The following is a 21,985-nucleotide window of genomic DNA, read 5'->3' as shown; positions in this document are numbered from 1 at the left end:
TTCGACCCATTTTACCATGAGACCATCAATAAATTTTTTCTCTCAAAACCTGTTTCGTCTTCCTCATTGTTGCTGTTCATTCAAAAGAACTAAAAAATAATCCTAAATTGTCCATATCAAATGTTGTAGATACAAACACACAGTAAATTTTGTATTTTAAACCGGCAAAATAATGGAAAATTCTTCTACTTTTTTTAAATGCACGTGGTAAATCTATATCATCTCATTTGTAGAATAATTAATAATAAATGTGAACTTTACTTATATTGAATTTGCATAAAAATAGATCAAGTTTAACATCTCACATCTACGCGTGAGCACGCGTGGATGTTTATTAGTATCCGTAATAATAACTATTTATTTGAATTTGTAAAATTTTAATTTGGTCGGCCATATATATTACATTTTATTAATTAAATTAGTTTTAAAGTGCATAAACGGCAACAATGGCATTTTTTTAAAGATGTCTACAACAAGAAATTCTTAAAATAGAAAATTGCAACAATGAAAAAATAGCTGTTTTTAAAGTCATTCTTCGCTCAATTTTAAAAGCGTAAGTTGACTTTTTTTATATAGTTCAAGAATTTATGGTTTTTCTTTATTTAAAATTAGCTTTTCCTCGGTAGGATTTTTAAAAACTGATGAAGGAAAGGCTAATTTTGATTTCTAAACACAACGTTTTATTCATTCCGCCATTCTTTGAGAGAAAAAGTTAAGTTTAAGTGCAAGAATTTTTTTAAACTAATGAAATTTTTGTTTCAGCCTCAGTTGACTCCAGCCACCAAGCAAAACAGCAAAAGATGAATCAAAAGGAGAGCTCGGTGGGCAGTGGTCCTGGCCAGTTTATTACTGGCGGCGCTACCCTCAGGCAGGGAAATTTCCTACAGCAGGACGCGCCCCAGCCAAGAAACAGCCACGGTGCTGTGGTGAATTGCCCGGCCCAAGTAATCTCCAACGCCACCATGTACCAGGGCAACAATGTGATGCGCCAAAGGAGTGACAAACAACATGATGTGCACGAGCTTCCTGTGGGCCGCCAGGTCATCTCTTCAAATGCCACCCTGAGCCAGGGCAACACAATTATATTGCATTGAACAGAATGGGATGAAGTTTAGTGGAGGGGAACTTTTGTGTTAATTATGTTCTGTCTTTCACAATGTTCTATGTGATACTATTAGAATATTTCTGTTTTGGTTAGTTAAAAGAATTGAAACTTGCGTGATGTGAAGGAGAAGATAAAACATTTAATTTTTTCTAATTCTACATGTTGTTTGGATTTTTCAACAATATATCAATAAATCAAAAATATTTTCATACAAAATAATAAATAACTTTGTTAAATTTCCTATTCCCTATTCCTGCAAATCTATAAAGTATAGAGGAGATAAAATCTATAGACAGAAAATTTTGAAGACCAGGTATACAAATAGTTACAATTAAATATTTTAAAAAGAGATTTTCAAAACTAGTTTCTTACAATAAAAAGATAATTTCATATCAGATACTTGCTTAAAATTTATTCAAACTTCAGTTAATGATTTTCAACAAAATATTGAAGAAAATTGAATAAAATTGTTTTTTCCTCTTTGCTGGTTCTACAAATTATACCTCCTGTATGACGAGAGTTTGCGCATTGTGAAAAATTGTTTTTCATATTTCAGCGCGTACTTCGCGCAAAAGTTTGAATTATGTTACAGGTCAAGTTCGTCATTGCTCCGCTTCAGCCTTCAGCGCCGTTCATCTCGACATTTCTGCAGGCCGCCGAGAGAAAATTCAGGAAAAAATAGCGGAAGCACCGGAGAAGGAGAAGAAGTGATCCGAAAGCTTCTACTGTACTTCAATTTCGAATAAGAGGTGAGTTAGACTAATATTTTGCAAATTTTTATGTCTTTTAGACTTAATTTATTGCTCGCGAAGCGAACCAAATGCGGGGCGGTAGGTCACACACGTGATGGGGTAGTCCGGCATTTCAATATTATGCTTTTTCAATGCTCCTTGTTATATAATGAAATCATTAAAGGTTATTTTTGACTTATTTTGAGCAAGATTTTGTTGAATTTGACTTGTTTGTATTGTTCCTTGTCGGAAATAACTTAAAAATGTCCCTTGCAGATTTGACTAAAGTTTGTTGCATCATCCCATCAGAATGAAGCTGCTCACCGCCGGATTATTGTCGGGGGCCTCAAGGTCCCTCAGGCCGTCCTTCGTGCCCTCCAGATTAAGGTAAAACTTTCAAAATATGTACCTTCTGAATTTCTCTCTAAATGACTTTTATGGGAATTCAGCTCGGACAAGGTCAAGGGTGCTGTGATTGGCATCGACTTGGGCACCACAAACTCGTGCGTCGCCGTCATGGAGGGCAACGTCGCTAAGGTCATCGAAAACGCCGAGGGCAACAGGACGACTCCTTCCACGGTTGCATTCACTAAGGGTAAGGTACAATATTATTAACTTGAAAAAGATTTTTACAAAGTTAAATTTCAGACGGAGAACGTCTTGTTGGAGCTCCGGCAAAGCGTCAAGCCGTGACCAACCCTGGCAACACTTTCTATGCCACCAAGCGTTTGATTGGGCGACGCTTTGAAGATGCCGAGGTCAAGAAGGACATGAACACTGTTTCCTACAAAATTGTTAAGGCTTCGAACGGAGACGCATGGGTCGAGGGAACCGACGGCAAACGCTACTCCCCGAGCCAAATCGGCGCTTTCACCCTTATGAAGATGAAGGAGACGGCTGACGCCTACCTGGGCCAGCCAGTGAAGAACGCTGTGGTGACCGTGCCAGCCTACTTCAACGACAGCCAGCGCCAGGCGACCAAAGACGCTGGCCAGATTGCAGGACTAAATGTTCTCAGGGTCATTAACGAACCCACGGCGGCGGCTCTTGCTTACGGAATGGACAAGACTGATGATAAAATGTGAGAGACTATTTATTAATTAATGTATGAATTGTTTTTAAATTTGTAATTTGCAGTATTGCTGTTTATGATTTGGGAGGCGGAACATTCGACATATCCATTCTCGAAATTCAGAAGGGAGTGTTTGAAGTGAAGTCGACTAATGGAGACACATTCCTTGGTGGTGAAGATTTTGACAACGTTTTGGTCAAGTTTCTGGCTGGCGAGTTCAAGAAGGAGGTGAGGATTAAGATTTTTTAGTAAAATTAACAAAATTTTGCAAACTGAAGTAAATTAATTATAATAATTAAACTACTAAAAGAATGAAAAGAAGTTAATAATTATTGCGATTTTTACAAATCAATGACTGTTATTTTGTCTGAAATTTAATCAATTTCAGTAATTCACTGCAACCATAAATTATTTTAATCCTAGTTTTTGATGCTGGCTCTTGGTGTTAATATTGATAAATTAATTAAATAGTAGGCCTATTTTGTTAGTTTTTTTATATATGTATTTTTTTTTTTAATTGTAAAAATATTTTTATTGAAAAACATTATGACAATCCATTCTTCTTTTAGTCCGGACTTGACGTCAGCAAGGACATCATGGCAATGCAGCGTGTCAGGGAAGCTGCGGAGAAGGCCAAAATTGAGCTGTCAAGCTCACTGCAGACCGACATCAACTTGCCCTACCTCACCATGGACCAATCGGGTCCAAAACATTTGAGCCTGAAGCTCACCAGATCCAAGTTGGAGAACCTAGTTGATGGTCTGATCAAGAGGACCGTGGCCCCTTGCAACAAGGCCCTCTCCGACGCTGAGGTCACCAAGAAGGACATTGGCGAGGTGCTGCTTGTTGGAGGCATGACCCGCATGCCCAAGGTGCAGAGCACGGTGCAGGAAATCTTCGGCCGCGTGCCCAGTCACGCCGTCAACCCTGACGAGGCCGTGGCCATGGGAGCTGCCATCCAGGGCGGTGTCCTTGCCGGAAATGTTACTGATGTTCTTCTGCTCGACGTTACACCTCTTTCTCTTGGTATTGAAACTCTAGGTGGAGTCTTCACCAAGCTCATCACCAGAAACACCACCATTCCCACAAAGAAGAGCCAAGTAAGTTTCCAATACCAAAGACGAAAGTATAATTAACATTTCATCATAATGAAACAGAAAATCTAATGATGGTGGCAAAGAGATTCCCTAAATATCGCATTAGATTAAATCAATCTAATCTGTTAGGTCTTTTTATGATTAAAATTTGTGGTAAACTTTATTTTAAATGATTTTTTTTCTACTCCGGACTTTATTTCTATTTATTTTCCATTGTAAATGACAAAATTTAACCTCTATTTTCGTTACAGGTCTTCTCAACAGCTGCCGATGGTCAGACCCAGGTGGAAATAAAAGTAATGCAGGGTGAGCGTGAAATGGCAACAGACAACAAGTTGCTGGGCCAGTTTACACTTGTTGGCATTCCGCCTGCACCTCGTGGTGTCCCCCAAATTGAGGTCACCTTCGACATTGACGCTAATGGCATTGTCCACGTTTCCGCCAGAGATAAGGGAACTGGAAAGGAACAGCAAAGTACGTTCTTTCAATAAAGCTAAATATATTGAATGAACCTAAAATTCTTTATCCTCCTGCAGTTGTTATTCAGTCTTCTGGTGGTTTGAGCAAGGACGAAATCGAAAACATGGTCAAGAGAGCCGAACAGTTTGCCGAGGAGGACAAGAAGAGGAAAGAGCGCGTCGAACAGGTGAACCAGGCTGAGGCAATTCTGCACGACACCGAGACCAAGATGGAGGAGTACAAAGAGCAGTTGCCTGCTGAAGAGGTCACCAAGTTGAAGGAGGAGATCGTCAAGGTCAGGGAGACCCTGGCAAAGAAGGACGAAGTTGACCCTGAAGAGATCAGAAAGCAAACCAGCGCCCTCCAACAGGCATCACTGAAGCTTTTCGAAATGGCATACAAGAAGGTAAAGTTTTGTTTTATTTTAAATATTTTTACACTTTAAACCTTACATCACATTATTTTGAAAAATGAATTAAAATAATCTCTATCGCAGATGGCCGCCGAGAGAGAAAGTGGAAGCGGTGGCGGCAGCAGCAGCTCCGAATCTACCGAAGAAACCAAGGAGAGCAAAAAGGAGGAGAAGAATTAAAGGGCTGCTATAAGTGTAGTGTTGTGAGCGGTGGACAGAGTTTTGCGCGCGAGCCGCTGTTTTTTCTCTGCTTAGCTGACGCGCCAAGTTTCTCGATGCAGCCCGGTCTGTAGTCTTTCATTAAAGACTAGGTGCATTGATCGCCACACAAAGGACATGAATGCATTTCCTGTTAAGGTTATACTGTAAATTTTACTTGCATCGTAGAGCCCTACAAATTAAAACGTGTTCATTTGGTTGAATTTCCCAGATAATCAAGGTCGATAAGTGAAATTTTATTTTTAATTTGTCAAATGCAGATACAATAAAAACTAATATCCAAATTTAATATAAATTTTTATTACTTTATACTTCACACCGGATAAGAAAGTGCTTGAAATATTTTACACTATAGTTACATTATTTACAAAAACAGTCCTCAACAAAAATAATCTCATTGTCCACTTGTGGGCTCCGAGGAGGCCATGTCAAGTTGGCACTGCACAATGTCCGCAAGGGCGGCTTGGATTTGTTCCAGAAGGCCTTCCCCTCTCCGAACCACGTCCTGCAGCTTTTCGGCCGCCTCTTGGTTTTCTTGCTCCAGCCTCCTCAAACTTGCCACCTGAACTTCAACCGAGTTGTCGTCACTGGGAAGAGAGTCGATCAGCACGTCAATGTCTTTTGCACATCGGGCCACAAGGGTTGCAAACAGGTGAGCGTAGTCTGCAAAAAATTACGCCGTAAATTAACCATAAATATATATGGTACCTTGGAAGAATTTGCTTTTGGTCGTATAAAAGGAAGCGATCAAAATAAGTTTGAAACCACATAAGCAAGAAGAGAGGTTGAACAGTTAATTTTCTGATAAAATAATCCAGATAATTTTTCGAACCTTCTCCTTCCTGTTGTTGGGGTGTTTGCGCGCCACTGAATTTGCTGGGGGTCGCGCACTGCTGCAAGATTCCAATGCTGTTGCAAAAATTTTCAGCTTGCTGAAAGACACAAATTGAATTAGTTAGCTGACCTTCAATTAAAAAATATATCTCAAATATTTAAATCAATAATTATTTTAATTGAGGAACTTTTCAATTGGGTAGTAGCGTTTGCCGATAGGACGTAAAACGCAATTTACCTGATTAACCATGTCCTGGAGCTGCGTCAGCCGGTCTGCCATTTTTATGTTTATTTATTTTTACTTCATCTTTCAAGCAGGGCCGCCAGATGGCAGCTATGGGGGCCGGCAAAAGCTAATGAGCTGAATAATTACATATTTTAAAAAAACGTCGAGTGCTCATTACCGCGAAAATGTGCTCAGTCAGAATCTGGCGTCTTTGCAATCTAGCCAGCAAAGTATAAAATTCCGAAAAATTTTAAAGAGTGCTACGAATGCATATTTTGATTTAAAAATACAGTGTAATTATACTAATATATAAGCATTAGCATCAAAATATTCAAAATGCTCAAAATATTCTTTCTTTACTGGAGTTTTTTTTTTTTTTTTTAATTCAGTTTTCTGTTAACTTTTTTGTAATTTGGCGAAGAAAGAAATATTTAAAAAAAAAAAACATTTCATTTTTGGTAATAATTTCTAAAGTATGTTATTTTAACCAAAACACAACTTTTTCAGTGCTTTTATCAAAAACACACCTTTTCATAAACGAAACAAAAAAAAATGTAAATTTCATAAATATTTTCAGTGTTTATATTTCCCAGGAATTTTCTTTTGGATTAAAAGACTCCAAGTTAATTTTTTTACCGAATCGACGTGGAAAAATAAAGAGTTGGATAAATATTAAAAGACAAAATGAAAATGATTTGAAAATAATAATAAAAAAAAGACAAAATTGAGTGGCGCCTTCTGCGCCACTAAAAAGGGCACAGGCCGACAAGACTTTGTCTTGACCTGACCCAAAAAAAAAAAAAAAAAAAAAAAAAACTTTATCCTTTTTATTTCTCTAAAACTGAAAAATAATTTAAAAAATTAAATAAAGAAGTAAAATTGAATAATTATATATTATACCATTTCATAAAATTAAAAAAAAAAAATAATTGTAGCTCAAAAAATTGGCAACTTAATTTTTAAATTTTTTTGTAAATTTTCTAAAACAATCTTGATTCTGACAATGAAAGCAAAAAATTAAAATCGTCTAAAAGTCCTCCAAAGCACATTTTCATGCACGCAGCGAGCCGAGAGAAGACGAGATGAGACGAACGCGCCACCTGTCGCTTCACAGAGGAAACCGCCGCCGCCTCTTCTCGCTGCTCCGTACATAATTATGTATTTATGTTTAGCGCCCGAGACGGTACGGTAAACAATGGAGGCAGGAAATTGAATCGCGAGCGGTCGTCGTTTTGCAGCGCGATGCTTCATCCGAAAGGGGCTCCTTCGACGGACCCGACAGCGAATGGTGAGTGGAAAAACACTGCCCAAGGGTCACGGCGCGACCTCACAAAGATTGGGGCCACCGAGTATAGCGAACGAACGACTTTGATGGTGTCACGCACTTGTACGCCTGTTAATTGCTGGGGCACCTCCGAGCCATTTACGGAGAAAGGGTTAAACCGCGGCCAACGTTTCACTCGCTCGATTGCGGTTTATTTATTTCCTAAATTATTTGTATGGGATATTCCATTACAAAAAAATAATCACCAAAATAATTTCAGACTTACAATACATAAGTAATTTTATAAGAAAAATTAATTTTTATTAATTTTATTTTTTAGATGTTTGAGGACGAGTGCGATGTCAGCAGCTCCGGGTCGCGTTCAGAACATCAAGAAGCACTTTGAGAGCAATGTCTCTGCCGAGTCGGCGTTGTACCAGACCGGACACCTGCTGTCCAAGGGTCCGACCTCGCCGACCACGGCCGTCAAGCGCAGTCCCGCCTTCCGCAACGACAGGGTGGCGCCGCGCAAAACGCCCGTCCCGACGCCGCGAGTCGCCTTCCTCGGCGCCGCCAATCCTCCGATCAAAAGTGCAGCAGCGGCCAAAGCGTCCAATGGGACGTACGGCTCGGTCCTCGGACAGCCACGGATGGGCGTCGCTCTGAAGAAGTCGCAGCAGTACGGACAAGGTGGACAACAGACACGGACGCCTCTCAACAAAGTTTTACCAGGTAAGTCTTGCTGTTTGTTTACGTCTTGCTTTTAAGAAAAATATTTGTCATTATATAAATTTTTTTTTAATTGAACTTAAAAAGTAACAAAGATTTTATCTGAAAAATATATTTAAAAAAATACGAAATAATTGAAAAAAATCGATCTCTTTTGTTTTAAATAAAAATTTAAAATTCATTGTGCGTTAAATTGGAACAGGAATTGTTTTTAATACTTAAAGAATTACTTGCAATTTACAAAATTAATTATTTATTCAAGTTAACTTTATTCCTCTGATGTACAAATATTTTGGTATTCCTTAGTGCAGTTGAAAGTATTATATATATTTTTTGTTTTTTAATATTTGCTCTCTCTCAGAGCAATGTGATAAATAGAATTAAAAAATGCGTGATCAATGTGTTAATGTAGAAAATTAAAGTGTCAAAGAAAAATTTGTCAGTCACAATTCAAACGTTTAGAGAATTAAGGTCAACCTAGTTTAAAATAAAAAGTAGGAAATTGTAATGTAGGGCAATAAGATAAAAATGTGTTATTTAAAGCAAAAAATACTAATTGTGAAATTATTAAAAGTTTATCTTGCTTAAATGATCTAATTTCCACCACATAAGCACCTTTAACAAGTCGATTGAAATTTCCTCATATTTTTTCTCCATTACAAAATCAACTTTTTGCTGCCACCCTAATCAGGAGTTAAATTTTACAGTTAATAATGAGTTAACAGATCATAAGACAAAAAAAAATCAATCTTTTTTTCTTTTTTATTCCTTTAATCAATTTTATTGTAATATTATTAATATATATATATATATATATATATATATATATATATATATATATATATATATATATATATATATATATATATATATATATATATATATATATATATATATATATATATATATATATATATATATATCTTTTTAACTTCATTAAAAAAAATTATTCAATTATTTTCCTAAAATAAGTGCTCAAAGCAGGCTCAAAGTTTGATCTTCTTTTTCTTTTCTTATTTCAGTCGAGAGCAACTATAACAAGCATGCAGGCAAAAATCAGAATACAAAGGCTCCGGAGATGTCTGGTTCGAAACTGGTCAAAGTGTCTCCGGTGCGATTTCCTTCGTCAAACGAAAAGACCACCCCTCCGAAAATGACAACCTTTTCGCCTCAGAAGGGATCGAAGGTGCAGCAGCTGAGCCGCCAGATGGAGGACATTCTCAAGAGCCCCTTGCCGAAAGGTCCACCCCCTCAAAAACCACCCCGGACCTTTGCCCACGGCACGCCGGTGGCGCCGCCACCGGCCGAAAAGCGGCCGCCTGTCCGCTCAGTCAGCGGCCCTCTGCGGCCGGCCACGGTCCGGCGGCCGTCGGTTCCGCCACCCGCCATGCCACCCCGATCAAAGACCGAATCTCAAATTGTGCGGAAGAAAGGGGCCGGCCGAGGGGGCGCCAGGGCCCTCCTGGCGGCCGCCTGCGTCTGTCCGCCCCCGCAGTATGCCGACGCCAAAATCGGCCACCCTGTTGCCGAACTTGCGCGTTCTCACTCGATGGAACATGTCTACGCAGTGCCTTTTGTACCCAAACAGGAAGATGGGGTGCCCATCCAGGTCAACTCCCCCAGCCACGCCGAAAGGAATAAACGGGAGGGCCTCTATTACATGGTGAGTTGTATTTTATAATATTATTTTCAATCTTATTGAAACAATCGCATCGAAATGAAGAAATTATAATGCTAGAATTTTTATTGTAACTTTATTTAATAAATAACAGATAAATAAAAGCTGAGGATTCAATAAAACTGTACATATCAAATTTCTAAATTAGTTGATTCAGGTTAAAAAATGGTTGCAAAAAATTTGCCAATTTTTCCTTGTAATAAAGTCCAGAAACTTTTCATCAACTGGCTGGGAGCTTTGACAAAATCATCTTTCATTCATAATGGTGTTGCGCTGGCAAGGCTTAAGGAAAACCCGTCATGATGTCATTTGTTTTAAATTGAAAGCTAATTGGAAGAAAATGCTGTGGTAAACTGCGTCACACTCAGAAAGTGACAATAAAATATATGCCATAAATAAATAATTTGGATTATGAAGATCAATAATTAGATATACTCTGGAAAAAAAATATAACAATTGAATAGTAAAATTTTTTAAAAAATGATTAGAGGTTCAGGCAGGGCATCCTCATCGTCAGAATCAACGCCTGGGGAAAAAACCAGTGCCGGTTTTCTTTTCTTGCGCCCAGAAAGCCCAATATTTTTGCACATTTCTAGTTTCTGGCGAATTTTAAAATTGAAAGCAGTGATTAGCATTGAAAATTTAATAAAAATTGAGGAAATTTATGTATTTTTTATCAATTTAAAAGTTGTGCCAGCAATTGATATTCTTTCTATGAAAGTTGTTGTTATTTTTAGTTGTGGTGTTTGTGTTTTTAAAACAGAACTTCCAAGTTTACAGTGTATTGTGTAAATATTTTAATTTACATAATGTCTCATTGCATTACTCGTTTGGCCACATTAATTGTACCGTCGTCACAATAATATCTTCAGAAAGCCGCAGCGGTGCGTAATCTCGAATTTGATGCCTCGAGCGAACTCGATCCGATCACCCTCGTCGGTGAACAAGGTCGTTTTTGGCGCGACCGTTGTCAGGAAAACTTGAGAAAGAAACGCGATCTTCTGGTCGCTCTCCCAAGCCATTTTCCGTCGCAAATAGGATTTGACACTTTTGTCGAAGCAGCGGGGTAAATCCTCTCTTGTAAAATATTTACACAGGCTTGTTTGAGAGATAATCAATTGGAAATCACCGAGACGATAATTTCCAAGCGCAAACAAAGGGAGCCTGCAGCTATCTATCAATTTTCATGACGATAAAAAAAAATCATTCATTTCTCGCTTTTGAAAAAACAAACAGTTTTCTTTTTCAGTGTGACTGAGTTACCACGGGAAAATTAATAACCCTATTAAATGACTTCATATTATGATAATCTGATGATAGCCCCTTTGATTCATATTTAAAAAAATTAAGTGTTCTGTAAAATTATTTCGGAACGTTTTTAATTTAATTTTCAATTCTTTGAAGGAAAAACTAGACTTATTTTGCATCTCTAGACAATTTTTATTAATTTTTTTAATTTTCGTGCTGAGAAAGGAAATCCATATGGCAAAAATGAAAATTGAATTGTGCAACACATTCCTGCGTTGGCTCGTGCGTTGCTAAAAATTCCTGTCGCGAGTGTGCAAGGTCACAGGGCATTGCTCCTCCGCTAGTTCCCAAGCTCCTGACAATGCATGTGAATCGGATCTTTTCCTTCCTCTTTTGGACTGTGATCTGATAATTGAATAAACCGTTTTTTTTTGCAGTCGACGCCGATCCAGTGGCCGTCGCGACCGAACCACTTGCCTCTCAACTCTAACACGTTCACCCCCCAGCAGCAGCAGGTCAGGGGCCTCAAGTCTCCGCCACCGTGCGCCAAGGTGCTGCCCACCCTCAGGGAGAGCCCCAAGGTCGTCTTGGAACCAATTGTTGACCATAACAGGGTCAGTATTGATTTTTTTACACCATTATTATAATAGTTGCAAATTGTGTTTATTGATATATCACAAATAATAATAAATAATACAAATTAGAGTTTCAACTTTTAAGATATTATGAATATTATTTTAATATTTATTAAATTTTTCTATTTCATCAGTAAAAAGTCTTATAATGAGGTTTCTAGAAGACTTTTTCAGTACCAGTATGTTTAATTTTGGATTGATTCTGTATCTAATCTGGGATATAAATGAAATTTAAAGATCTGATCAAAGAATCAAAATATGGATTGTCTAAAACATCTGTTGTTTTTTCTAAATTTTCAAATTTTGTTATTTTGATATATTTTATTTATTTCCAATTGAGATCTATGAACTATTGAAGAATAGAAAGACTTTTCATAATTTTATAGGAATATCTGACTTTGTCGGTTGCTTTTGCTCATTATTTTAGGCACAAGTAAGAAAAAAAGGGAATAAATTTAAACACAACCCGCATTGATAATGTTATCAACAAAATTGCTGTTTCCTTTTATTAAATTTATCAACTCCACACAGAATTAAACTTAAAATAGCAATGTTAAATATTAAGAAAAAAAACTGCATTTGAACAAGAAAATCTAATTTTAAGCTCACGCTAGAATTTTTACCCAATTTTCTTTTATTAAACAAAAAACACACAAACTAGGCTGCAAGTTTCAACAAAAGACCTATTTCGTTCGATTTCACTTTCCAGCCTTTCAAATGTGCTCTTTGGGAACAGGTGAATTTGTCCCAGAGCAACTTTGTTGGATTGAAACGAGTCTAACGAGTTGCCGCTTTTGCCAAAGGCAACATGTTTGATCATCCAGCGAACGTGATTTTAATTGCTTTGCAAGTCGCGAACCTCGGCTGCCGAGCGCATTACCAAACAAACAACATTCGCCTTTATTTTTACAACTACACTCTCCTTCAAGAAATTAATAGATTAAATAATATAAAGTAAGGCAATAAAAAAATATTCAGAAGGTCTTAAGCAAACATTATTGATAAAAAAGAAGGAACATATTTTTTTTATGCCTCTGTAAATATGAAAAGAAAGAAAAATGGAACTTTTTCAAAGAAAGCATATATCCATTCTGTTATTTGCTCAGACGGTTTTATCAGAGCTCGTATTTTGCCCCATGCCGGCGCCTGGAACAAGAGGCGTCCATTTAGGCTGATTCGGCTCCCACTTTTTCTTTCCGCCATGACTCTAGGCCGCTGCGCCGCAAACCTCGGTTAGTGTGTCCTTAGCCATTCGTGCATTTGGATTAGCCGTCTGTTGTGTTGAGTAAAGGAACATCATCTGAAGCTACTAAAAAGATCTTAAGAAAAATCATCAGCCAGGGTAATTATTTTACAATCAAAGCGTTTCACGCGCTGCCGAGGATGAAATTGCTTTATTGGGGCACTTCGTGCTGCTCCTTGGATCCCAAGTTTATTTCTTGTTATGAGTTCTACTCAGAATAATTTAAATAAATAAAATTATGGCAAGTTTTCACCTTATTTTTAATGTTAATTAAATTTAAAAATTGTTTTTCAAAGATTTTTCAGTTTTATTGAAACTACATCCTTCTAACAAAAAGATTTTTATTTAAAAGCTAGTCATGTTTGTGTGGCAGTTGAAAAGAAAGGTGTAATTCTTAGCATAAAATTTGGCAACTTATACGCTGCTTAATGAGATCTAAACTGGATAACGGTTTGCAGACTTTTCAACTAATTTAGGTGGTCCTTAATGCTAGATTTTCGATGACCCGCGATGCCATATTTTAAAAATTTCACCGCCATCTGCGCACTGCTTTCACTTTTAGCACACTTGATATGGAAAAGAACTCGGCGAAAAGGTGCCGTTTTCCCGTTTCTTTGGCACACAAACACAATCGTTTGTAAACAAACAAATGAACTTAAAAGTGAAAAAATGATTTAAAGAAAAGATTTAAAAAAATAACATTTTCTTGAACTCAAAATTAATATTTATTAATTTATTTATTTCAAGCAGAAAACACCACAATAAAATATTTTAGAAGCATTGGTTTTTTTGTAGTGTTCTTAATTTCAATCTCACTCTTGAATTCATTTTCATTTTAAGCAAAAAAATTATGTTAATTCAATCTCCAAATGCAGTTGGTATGGTCTGCTGACTGAGATTGCTTGAGATGATCAGAAATAAATTAATAGCATACAGAAATAGCAAGTTCAGCGTTTGCGCAAAGCCACGGATCTTTTGTTTTTGCGATGCATGAAGGTCAGAATTAGAATCGTCGCGTGCGTTTGCTTTATTATTTAATTTACAAGAAAAGCCCGTACTGGTGCGCGCGCCGGCTGCTCAGGAAGCGGCACAACCGCAATGTCGCTCCAACATTATTTTATTCACAGTCGCTAAATTTACTCTGCTGATAATCAAAACTCTGGTGTCTGCAGATCCAAATGCTGGTGAACGAGGCGTTCAACTCGGTCCAACTGGCCACGCCGGATCCGTCCACCGACAGCGAGGACTGCCTCACGCCGGGGGAAAGTGAAATTTCCTTTGCGGACAGAAGCAGCCCTTCCGAGGTAAAATCTAACTTCCTTTTTAATTTGCTTTTGCACACTTCCTTTGGTTGGCTAAATTGATGCCTTAGCATGAAAAGACAAGATAAAATTTAAAAATTGACTTTTTATTATCTTGAATAAAAAAAATTTGGCCAGTGCTTATATTATTTCTTCATTTTGTATAAAATATTATATTATTGATAAAGATGATTCGATGAACCCTGAAGTGCCTCTTTCTTAAAAAAAAATAATTAAAAAAGCAGTAAATTGTTAAATGAAATTTGAGAACGAGAACAATTAATGATGATGATTTTAAATAAAATAAAAATAAATAAATTGGATGGTGCCTTCTGCACCAAACAATAAAGGGCACAGGCCGACAAGACTTTGGCCTGGCCTGACCCTAGAAGAACCTAATAATTCACTAGGGAAAATTCATGTTCAAAAACGCGCAACAAATCAAAAAGTCTATGTATACATTTATGATACTTGCATCTGTTGATGAATCTGATAATAATTTATGACTCTCGTGAGCTGCAAATTTATTCGACCGTTGCTTGCCTTATTTAAACTCGTCCTTTTCCTCGTCGGTTCGTCTTTCACGCTTTGTTGCTCAAAGTTGCTTCATTAATTCAGGATGACACAGACGAAGAGGTGAAGCGGCTTGTTGAGAAGCGAAAGGGTTATGTGAAGCGCGCCAGCAGCTTTGCCATTCCGCAGACGCGCGGCAGCCTGGACGCGTCCGAGAACCACTTGTTCGAGTGCATCCTGCTTGTGGGTCTCAACTTGCACCAGCACTCAAACAACTACCAGCCTTTCATCAAATCAAAATTCCCTGTTAATGTAAACAAACTTTTTCTTGTGAATCATTTTAAAACTAACTTTTATTATGTTTTGATCATATTAGGCTCAAGTACCTGATGATATCAAACTGTTTGTATTCCCCGACGCACAAGAATGGCCGCCCATGGAAGGTTCAGAGCACAAAAGGCAGTACTCGATTGTGCTCACCTCGGACAGTGGGGCTCGCAGTTATGGCTATTGCCAGCGAATTGTTCCAGAGGGGATGAATCTCTGCCTGCCTCTTGCCTATTGCATTGTCACGAAGCACAAGGCCAGCGGGTTCTTTTACAAGGTTTGATATTTTTCCCCTTGCTTTCCACTGAAATTTAAATTAGCTCGGATATTTATTTCTACTTATCTATACATTTTAGAGGTCATATCTATTAAGTAAATCATTTTATTAGCCCTAATTAATCTTGGAAATTGAATTTTAGTTTAATTCTCTCAATTTTTCTTCTTGTGCAAAATTGCTGAAAATTCTAAACTCTAAATAATTTCATAAAATTTTAGGTAACTAACAGGTCAGAATCTTTATCAATGTAAATACCTGATTAACATTTTCATTATAGGCTTGCTTTAAACAAATTATACATCAAAACTATTTTGCAAATTTCATTGCAGCTTCTGGCTGACTTTGAATCTCGGCACGGACAGAGCGAAGCTTCAAGACTGTCCCTGCTGTCCTCACTGCAGTTTGAAAATCTGCCACCTCCCGGAGGTTCCTTGCGAGTGCCTGGGCTGACCATTCACCGGCCGATGGACCAGCGGCTGGAAGACTCAGAACTGTCCACCCTCTACTCCAGCCTACCTCACCGACTCATTCTGCGGTTGGTGGCGTCCGTTCTGCATGAGCGACAGCTGGTGTTGACCAGCAGCTCCCTCAGCAAACTGACCGCCTGCGTAATGGCCCTGCAGGCAGCACTTGAGCCCTTCCAGTGGCAGCACACCCTGGTCGCTGCCCTCCCTTCTGACATGACTGAAATCTGCCACGCACCCACCCCGTACATAATTGGGCTGCTCAAAAGCAAAAGTGGCAAAATCCCCGACTTTTCTTTAGAAGAGGTTGGAAAATTTTTATAATTTACTGCGTTTTTTTTAATAATTTAAATAGTTGGTCCACTAAAAATAAGTGAAGAATGCAAACATAAAGTGGAAAAGAAAGTTTTCTTTTGCTAATAATTGTTATTTGCAGGGAATTGCGGTTGATCTTGACTCTGGTAAGACACTGCGGTGTGTGGGTGATGAATGTAAAATCCTGCCTGTGCGGCTACAAAAGGCCTTGTTCAAAGTCTTACAATTGGCATCGTCTACAGGCGAGAACGAACCAACAAGAAATGTTCTCGTCTCTGAGGCATTTGTCCGGCTTTTTGTCGAGGCGTGTGGACATTACAAAAACCACGTCGTCACCCAGCAGGATGGCAGAATTATGTTCGAGGTATATTTTTGTCACCAGCAATGTTGAATTGGATTAAAATTGTATTTCATTTGTAGAGAGAATCTTTTGTAAAAGCGGTGGAGTCGAAAAGTCTGCAAATGTTCTTAGAATGGTTCACAGAAACGTCGCTGTTCTGCACATTTATTGACGATCGAACAAGACGCTCCGTCGTCAATAGTAAGCATTTCTCAAGTTAGCTCTGGATTTTTTTAACGATTGATTACATATCTAGGTATATTTGATACACGGGTATTACAGAATTTCAAAGAGTCTGAAGAGAACCTGGTTAAAATTATCAAAAACCGAAAGGTCATCAACAAGAAAGTTAAAACTTTTGGTAAGTGAGTCACTTTAAACTATTAAGATTTTATTAAAATTCCATTCAATTCTTAAAATTGCAGGTAATCGAATAAGAGATTTAGTGCACTGATCTTGCTTTTACTCAACTTATGTAAATACTGTCGACGGAAGTCATCAAATATGTTGAAACGAAATATTTGTATTGAAGTAAAATAAATTTTGATATTTTATATCAGCTGAGACCAATTAAAAAAATCCTCACTTGCTTCCATGTACAAGAATGAAAAGAATAATGCTCCATAAAATTTTACATAATTTTATTTATTTAGATATATTATTTTTCTTAGAATGAGTACTTGTTTTCCAAATTTTAATTGCTTTTAGCCACAACAAATATAAGTAATCAATCTAAGTAGGAATTATTAAGGAGATAAGATTTTGTCACACATATTAAAATTTATGCATCAATGAAGAACCAGGTCAAAATTTAAAAAAGTGAAAATTCAACTTTTGCAGCAATTCTTAGTAATAAGCTTTGAACTTCGGAAAATAATCCAATATTGGAATTCATTTTGTCAAACAATTAATCTAAAGTCTTGGAATGATCCTTGGTGGAGTTTTAAAAATGCTGTCTTCATCATCATCAGAATCCATTTCCTGATCTCCAGAGTTCCTAATTGGGGTGATCAAATTCTCCTTGTTGGTGATCAAGGTTCTTCTGATGCCTGGCGACCTCGGGGTTGATGACACACTGTCCAAAAGCTCACCAGTTGGTTGTCCTTGCAAGTTCAGAATAAGTTTCAGAATGTCTCCGTTCTTTGAGTTGACCAAGTTACTCTATAACGCAAAAGTTAGTTTGAAAAAATGTTTAAAATTTATTGGTGAAAAGTCTTACCCTTCTAATTCTGCGCACAGTTTGCAGCAGTGAATCTCGCACCGCTGCAACATCGTAAGAAATTGCCAAATTAACCAGCAGCCGCAAGTAAGTGCTTTGGGTAGAAACGCTGTCTTCAAATTCGAGCTTTTCAAGAAGCTTTCTGGCAATAAGATCGTGGTAGTTCTCCTAAAAATAATTTTGTTAATCCACTTTTAGTCAATTTAATTAATTGTATTACATTGGTGTATTTGTTCGTGCCAGGTTTGGTAAGATCAAGAATGAAGAGGCCGATCTCTTTAGGGTCAAGCTCTTGCAGATCACTCATGTGGCTGCAGTTCAAAATTTCATCCAAGGCTATCAAAAGGGAGTCTGTAAGAATTTGCAGAGCTCCCGGTGTTTCAACTGAGAAGCACGACAGGAACTTTCCCATCATGTTGATCAAGTAATGGTCTGGGCCTGTAAATTTTTTTTATTACTTATCCAAATCAAATGTTTTATGAAAGATAAATTACCTGTGGTGGGCGAGAACCAGAGAAAGACGATTTTGGCCAGCAACTTGGGCGACTTGACTCGGCCTGAGAGAAGCAACTGGCAGGCGCCCATGATGGCTTGCCGTTTTATTATGTCGCTTTCACTGTCCATGTTTTTGACAATGCAGAGAAGATAGCCCTGCTCATTTATAGGCACACCCAACCGCATGGCCTCCAGGGGCTCTTCCCCTGTGACAAAAATAATGTTAACATTAATTGACTAAAATCACTTAAGTAAAAACAAACATACATTCTTCTTGCGGTATGGATAACTTTTCAGGCCCGTGGTGCACAAGCAGAGCAGCAATGCACTGTATGCACTTGGCACGCACCCTGTCATATGGTCTGACGTCAGTGATGAGCTTTTGGAAATTAAGTTTTGATCAAAAATCAATCTCCTCAGAAAAGAAACGAAAAATACTTACAACAGCGTAGAAAACGGTCAAGTTTTTCACTGCAATTTCCGGAGATTGCATGCTGTGCAATCCTAGGGCCTCGAATGCATTGATCATGAGGGCCTCTTCGTCGATGGAAACGCAGTGTCGTACAAAAGTGTCCATGATTTCGTGGAAGCTCTGAGTCAGTTGCATCACTTCCTCATTCCTTAGCAACTCACACAAAATAACCAGGCACTTGTACTGCACATGAGGGTCATCTGTCTGCTGCCGTTCCTGGAGATGTTTTATTTTAAGATACTTCATATTAAAATATCAACCAAAGCTAAAACTAACCATATCATCTGTTTGGGTCTCAACAATGACGGGCCCTTTCATTTCTTCCTCCTTCTCCTTGATTTCGTCTCGCACTTTTTCAATTTTGGCCTTCAGCTCTTGCGCCTCCGCAAACTGCTCATTATCTATGGCTTTCTCTTTGGAGATGTGCAGATTACACAAGTCCTTTTTCAGAAAAGCAATCTAAAATAATTTACATTAATGAGTAAAATTTTATTTGTCACGCAGAAAAGACTCACAGCCAGGTTTAGGGCTCTCTTCTCCTCAGCAGAAATCACTCTAGTCGGTTCGGCTTCTGGCTCGACCAGAGGGTTGTAAAGATCAGTGAGTAGTGTGAGCACTGAGTCAACTCTGCTGTACGGATCTGGCAGGCCGAGGAGAAGCTGCGCCATGACCTTGGTCAGCAGACGCCGGTCGGGCTGGTATTCTTTGTTGTTCAGAACGTCCAGCAACATTGCAGTCATGTCACCTCTAATTAAATCTTAAAAGATTGGCAAGTCTCATTTAAAAAGGAAACAGTACCTTCCAACTTCGTTGCTCATGTCGCAGAAACTAAAGAGCTCGAGCAGGTTTATGAAGATTGTGGTGCGGAAGAGGGTCTCGTCTTTTTGGTCCTCAGACGGAATGTCTTTGAGCATCTCCTGCTTGTAGTAGCTGAAGACAAAAGAATAAAATCTTGTCCGATTCATCTGAATGGATTTTTTTACCAATCAACATAGTGAACCAGCTGGGTCACATTGCCAAGAATTCTCTCAAGAGATTCAGAATCGTCTCGTTCGCTGAAGTATTTTGCCAGGCATGACCAGTAAAGAGACAATCCTGGCGTTAGTTTTTCCATTTTGGGATATTTTTCGCCATCCTCAAGACGGAGGAAGGCTATCAACTCTTCCGTTGTTTTGTTTCTGAAATAACAGATAATATTTTACAATTTACAAGCATGATTTAAAAATTGAAAACCAAATATTACGTTATTTTGAATTATTTAAAATTTTAAATATTTCTTATCCAAACGTTTTTCAATCATGAAAAGAAAGAACAATACTTTAGAAGGTGTGGCAGCGCACGTCGAGGCACCAAGGGTCTGCAGTTGACATCAAGATTTTCGGCAAACTCAACCAAGTCACCACTGAGACGCTCCAGCCACTTGGGCAGCAAATAGTTCTCAACAACTTCCCTGACGGCCGCACTTGTGTCATTTAAACCAGACATAATGATTTTCTCTCTGAGTGAGAATGACAGAGAGTTCATTCGGCGTCGATCGGCAAGTATTTTGTAAGCCATGATGCGGACACTCTCGCTGATGTCCCTGGTGCGCATTGCTATGGAGGGAACGGTCACAGAGGACACTCTAATCAGACCCAGGATGGTCTTGCGAACCTCCACCGACGGATCTTTGTCCAAGTGGAACATCAGCGCTGAAATAAATTATGGATCAGTAAAATTCTGTGGAATCAGAGTTAATTATAAAATACTTTTGGTCACTTCACAGCTCTGGGACGTCGGATCTTGCAGCCACTGCAGAACTTGGGCAGCCAATTCTCTAATGTCCACTGCTTTGTCCTGAGAATTAAAATTTCTATGTGAATAAATTGAAAATATAATAATACATTTTAAAATTACTATGATTCTATCATTGATCATGATCTTGGACATTTCAGCGCAGAGATCGTCATCCATCGAAACGTCTTTCTCTGCCAGTTTTGCCAGCAAGTCAACCATAAACTTGCAAGAGTTGAAGCGGAAATTCTTATTGTCCAGCCCTTGCACCTGATCGATAGAATTTAATTTTATTTCAATTTTTTCATATGGTTTCAAACCTGAAAAATCAATTCGAAGAAATTCCTGACAAACGGCGAAGCACTTTCTCTCTCATCGTTAGCGTCCTCCTCAGCCAGACGGTTGGCCACGAAACTGACAACAAGAGGAATTGTCCTTTTGGTAAATGGACTGTCGCTGGCCGCGTTCAGCAAGCAGAGGAGAGGATGGTAGAAGTAATTCTCGAACAAGTTTTCGTCGTCTTCCTGAAAATGCAGCACCGTTATTTTGTCGTTCAAAAATGTCTAAATGCAGGTACGTACGTGTTTGTGGAAGAACTCTTCGAGTTCACTCTCGTATTTCTCGGTCAAGTAATTCCCGGCCTCTTGAAAATCGCCAAAAATTTGTGCCGGTGGACGGGCATCCTCCGTAGATCTCCTATCACGTTTTCTTTTCGGCATGTTCGGACTACATTTATGGAAAAAAGTGAGAAATTAATTTGAGATTTCAAAGAATGTATAATTTAACTTACTTCCTCACTACAACCTGACTAATTAAGACAAAAATGTAAAATTCTGACGAGAAAATTGTAAACACAACCAACAACCAACCGCTGCAGGGAGGAAATCGCTAGCTTGGCGCCAAAAGCGTTGGTTGGCGACACATGTTTCAAGAAAATGCGCTAAATGTTTGAAAGTTTGTGTGTGACGGGCTTGCCTACTTACAGGTCGCTCTGCTCATAGAAAACTATTTAATGAAATGAAATGAGTGGCACAAAGTGCTTAAAAATTGGCTTGCACCAAATTTTTAAATAATTAAATCCACTAAATCCACTTTAAAGTTGAAGTTAAAAAATTTTATGAATTTTCAAAATTCCAAGTATTTCAATTTAAATTAATTTGGTAACACACCATATTAAATTTATTTCTTTTTTGCATAAATATATATTATCTCAGTTCTTAAAGAGCATAGCATAACATAATCAACTCACTTGGAAAATCTTTCAAAAATTGAGCCAAATTTTTGATAAAGTGTTTTAACAATTTGAATTATTCTTTTATTAATCCTAATAATCCTTTATAATTATTTTGAAAGGAAAAACGATGCTTCTAAAACTACAATGTAAAATTTATTGTATGTGTTTGTTACACATATAATAATAAATAATTCATACACAAATGCGGTTTTGCGTTATTATCAAATTTATCAAATTTATTTTATTTACTTCTTGGAAAAAAATAAATAACGGTCGCATATTGACGATCGAGAATCTCTATAT

The 21,985-nt window shown here is 38.0% G+C and overlaps 4 protein-coding genes across 5 annotated transcripts; 2 read left to right on the top strand and 2 right to left on the bottom strand.

Annotated features, from left to right (window-relative positions):
- The first annotated feature begins 1,723 nt into the window (after nt 1-1,723).
- LOC132200654 (heat shock 70 kDa protein cognate 5) lies at nt 1,724-5,390 on the top strand. 2 transcript variants are annotated; one of them, XM_059626295.1, is made up of 9 exons: nt 1,724-1,854; nt 2,113-2,223; nt 2,286-2,431; nt 2,485-2,917; nt 2,974-3,136; nt 3,478-4,008; nt 4,257-4,479; nt 4,542-4,870; nt 4,961-5,390. In XM_059626295.1, the coding sequence occupies exons 2-9, from the start codon at nt 2,147-2,149 to the stop codon at nt 5,054-5,056; spliced, it is 1,998 nt and encodes a 665-aa protein (XP_059482278.1). In that variant the 5' UTR covers nt 1,724-1,854; nt 2,113-2,146; the 3' UTR covers nt 5,057-5,390. The 2 variants fall into 2 exon arrangements, with proteins under 2 accessions (XP_059482278.1, XP_059482279.1); XM_059626296.1 differs by having other exon boundaries at nt 1,731-1,854; nt 2,146-2,223.
- On the bottom strand, nt 5,376-6,270 carry LOC132200655 (mediator of RNA polymerase II transcription subunit 21). The gene is made up of 3 exons (XM_059626297.1): nt 6,168-6,270; nt 5,928-6,027; nt 5,376-5,758 (listed from the first exon to the last, which is right to left on the bottom strand). The coding sequence occupies exons 1-3, from the start codon at nt 6,207-6,209 to the stop codon at nt 5,490-5,492; spliced, it is 411 nt and encodes a 136-aa protein (XP_059482280.1). The 5' UTR covers nt 6,210-6,270; the 3' UTR covers nt 5,376-5,489.
- Nucleotides 6,271-7,282: 1,012 nt separating this feature from the next.
- LOC132200508 (DENN domain-containing protein 2B-like) lies at nt 7,283-17,079 on the top strand. Its single transcript, XM_059626013.1, has 12 exons — nt 7,283-7,443; nt 7,760-8,151; nt 9,171-9,811; nt 11,512-11,688; nt 14,125-14,256; nt 14,872-15,078; nt 15,143-15,370; nt 15,700-16,140; nt 16,271-16,513; nt 16,570-16,690; nt 16,746-16,850; nt 16,915-17,079. The coding sequence occupies exons 2-12, from the start codon at nt 7,779-7,781 to the stop codon at nt 16,941-16,943; spliced, it is 2,697 nt and encodes an 898-aa protein (XP_059481996.1). The 5' UTR covers nt 7,283-7,443; nt 7,760-7,778; the 3' UTR covers nt 16,944-17,079.
- A 48-nt stretch (nt 17,080-17,127) lies between these two features.
- Nucleotides 17,128-21,359, bottom strand: LOC132200507 (condensin complex subunit 3). Its single transcript, XM_059626011.1, has 16 exons — nt 21,239-21,359; nt 21,030-21,174; nt 20,769-20,972; nt 20,572-20,718; nt 20,424-20,511; nt 19,994-20,366; nt 19,659-19,853; nt 19,474-19,605; nt 19,191-19,422; nt 18,952-19,134; nt 18,646-18,891; nt 18,471-18,582; nt 18,203-18,409; nt 17,929-18,146; nt 17,709-17,876; nt 17,128-17,650 (listed from the first exon to the last, which is right to left on the bottom strand). Exons 2-16 carry the CDS (start codon nt 21,165-21,167, stop codon nt 17,402-17,404), a joined length of 2,892 nt encoding a protein of 963 aa, XP_059481994.1. The 5' UTR covers nt 21,168-21,174; nt 21,239-21,359; the 3' UTR covers nt 17,128-17,401.
- Nucleotides 21,360-21,985: the final 626 nt, after the last annotated feature.

The sequence above is a fragment of the Neocloeon triangulifer genome, unplaced genomic scaffold (genome assembly GCF_031216515.1).
Source record: "Neocloeon triangulifer isolate White Clay Creek 2 clone unplaced genomic scaffold, ASM3121651v1 ptg000014l, whole genome shotgun sequence".
Classification (NCBI taxonomy): Eukaryota; Metazoa; Arthropoda; class Insecta; order Ephemeroptera; family Baetidae; genus Neocloeon; species Neocloeon triangulifer.
The sequence above is the reverse complement of the archived record's forward strand: the minus strand, read 5'-3'. Positions and strand labels throughout refer to the sequence as shown.

Coding starts and splice junctions, on each gene's coding strand:
- LOC132200654 (XM_059626295.1), top strand. CDS start 2,147: ATGAAGCTGCTCACCGCCGGATTATTGTCGGGGGCCTCAAGGTCCCTC. Junction 2,224..2,285: donor TTCGTGCCCTCCAGATTAAG/GTAAAACTTTCA, acceptor ATGGGAATTCAG/CTCGGACAAGGTCAAGGGTG. Junction 2,918..2,973: donor GACAAGACTGATGATAAAAT/GTGAGAGACTAT, acceptor TGTAATTTGCAG/TATTGCTGTTTATGATTTGG.
- LOC132200655 (XM_059626297.1), bottom strand. CDS start 6,209: ATGGCAGACCGGCTGACGCAGCTCCAGGACATGGTTAATCAG. Junction 6,028..6,167: donor TCCAGGACATGGTTAATCAG/GTAAATTGCGTT, acceptor TGTGTCTTTCAG/CAAGCTGAAAATTTTTGCAA. Junction 5,759..5,927: donor CCAACAACAGGAAGGAGAAG/GTTCGAAAAATT, acceptor AATTTTTTGCAG/ACTACGCTCACCTGTTTGCA.
- LOC132200508 (XM_059626013.1), top strand. CDS start 7,779: ATGTCAGCAGCTCCGGGTCGCGTTCAGAACATCAAGAAGCACTTTGAG. Junction 11,689..14,124: donor CAATTGTTGACCATAACAGG/GTCAGTATTGAT, acceptor TGGTGTCTGCAG/ATCCAAATGCTGGTGAACGA. Junction 14,257..14,871: donor ACAGAAGCAGCCCTTCCGAG/GTAAAATCTAAC, acceptor TCATTAATTCAG/GATGACACAGACGAAGAGGT.
- LOC132200507 (XM_059626011.1), bottom strand. CDS start 21,167: ATGCCGAAAAGAAAACGTGATAGGAGATCTACGGAGGATGCCCGTCCA. Junction 18,410..18,470: donor ATCCATACCGCAAGAAGAAT/GTATGTTTGTTT, acceptor TTTTTGTCACAG/GGGAAGAGCCCCTGGAGGCC. Junction 17,651..17,708: donor CTGTGCGCAGAATTAGAAGG/GTAAGACTTTTC, acceptor TTTGCGTTATAG/AGTAACTTGGTCAACTCAAA.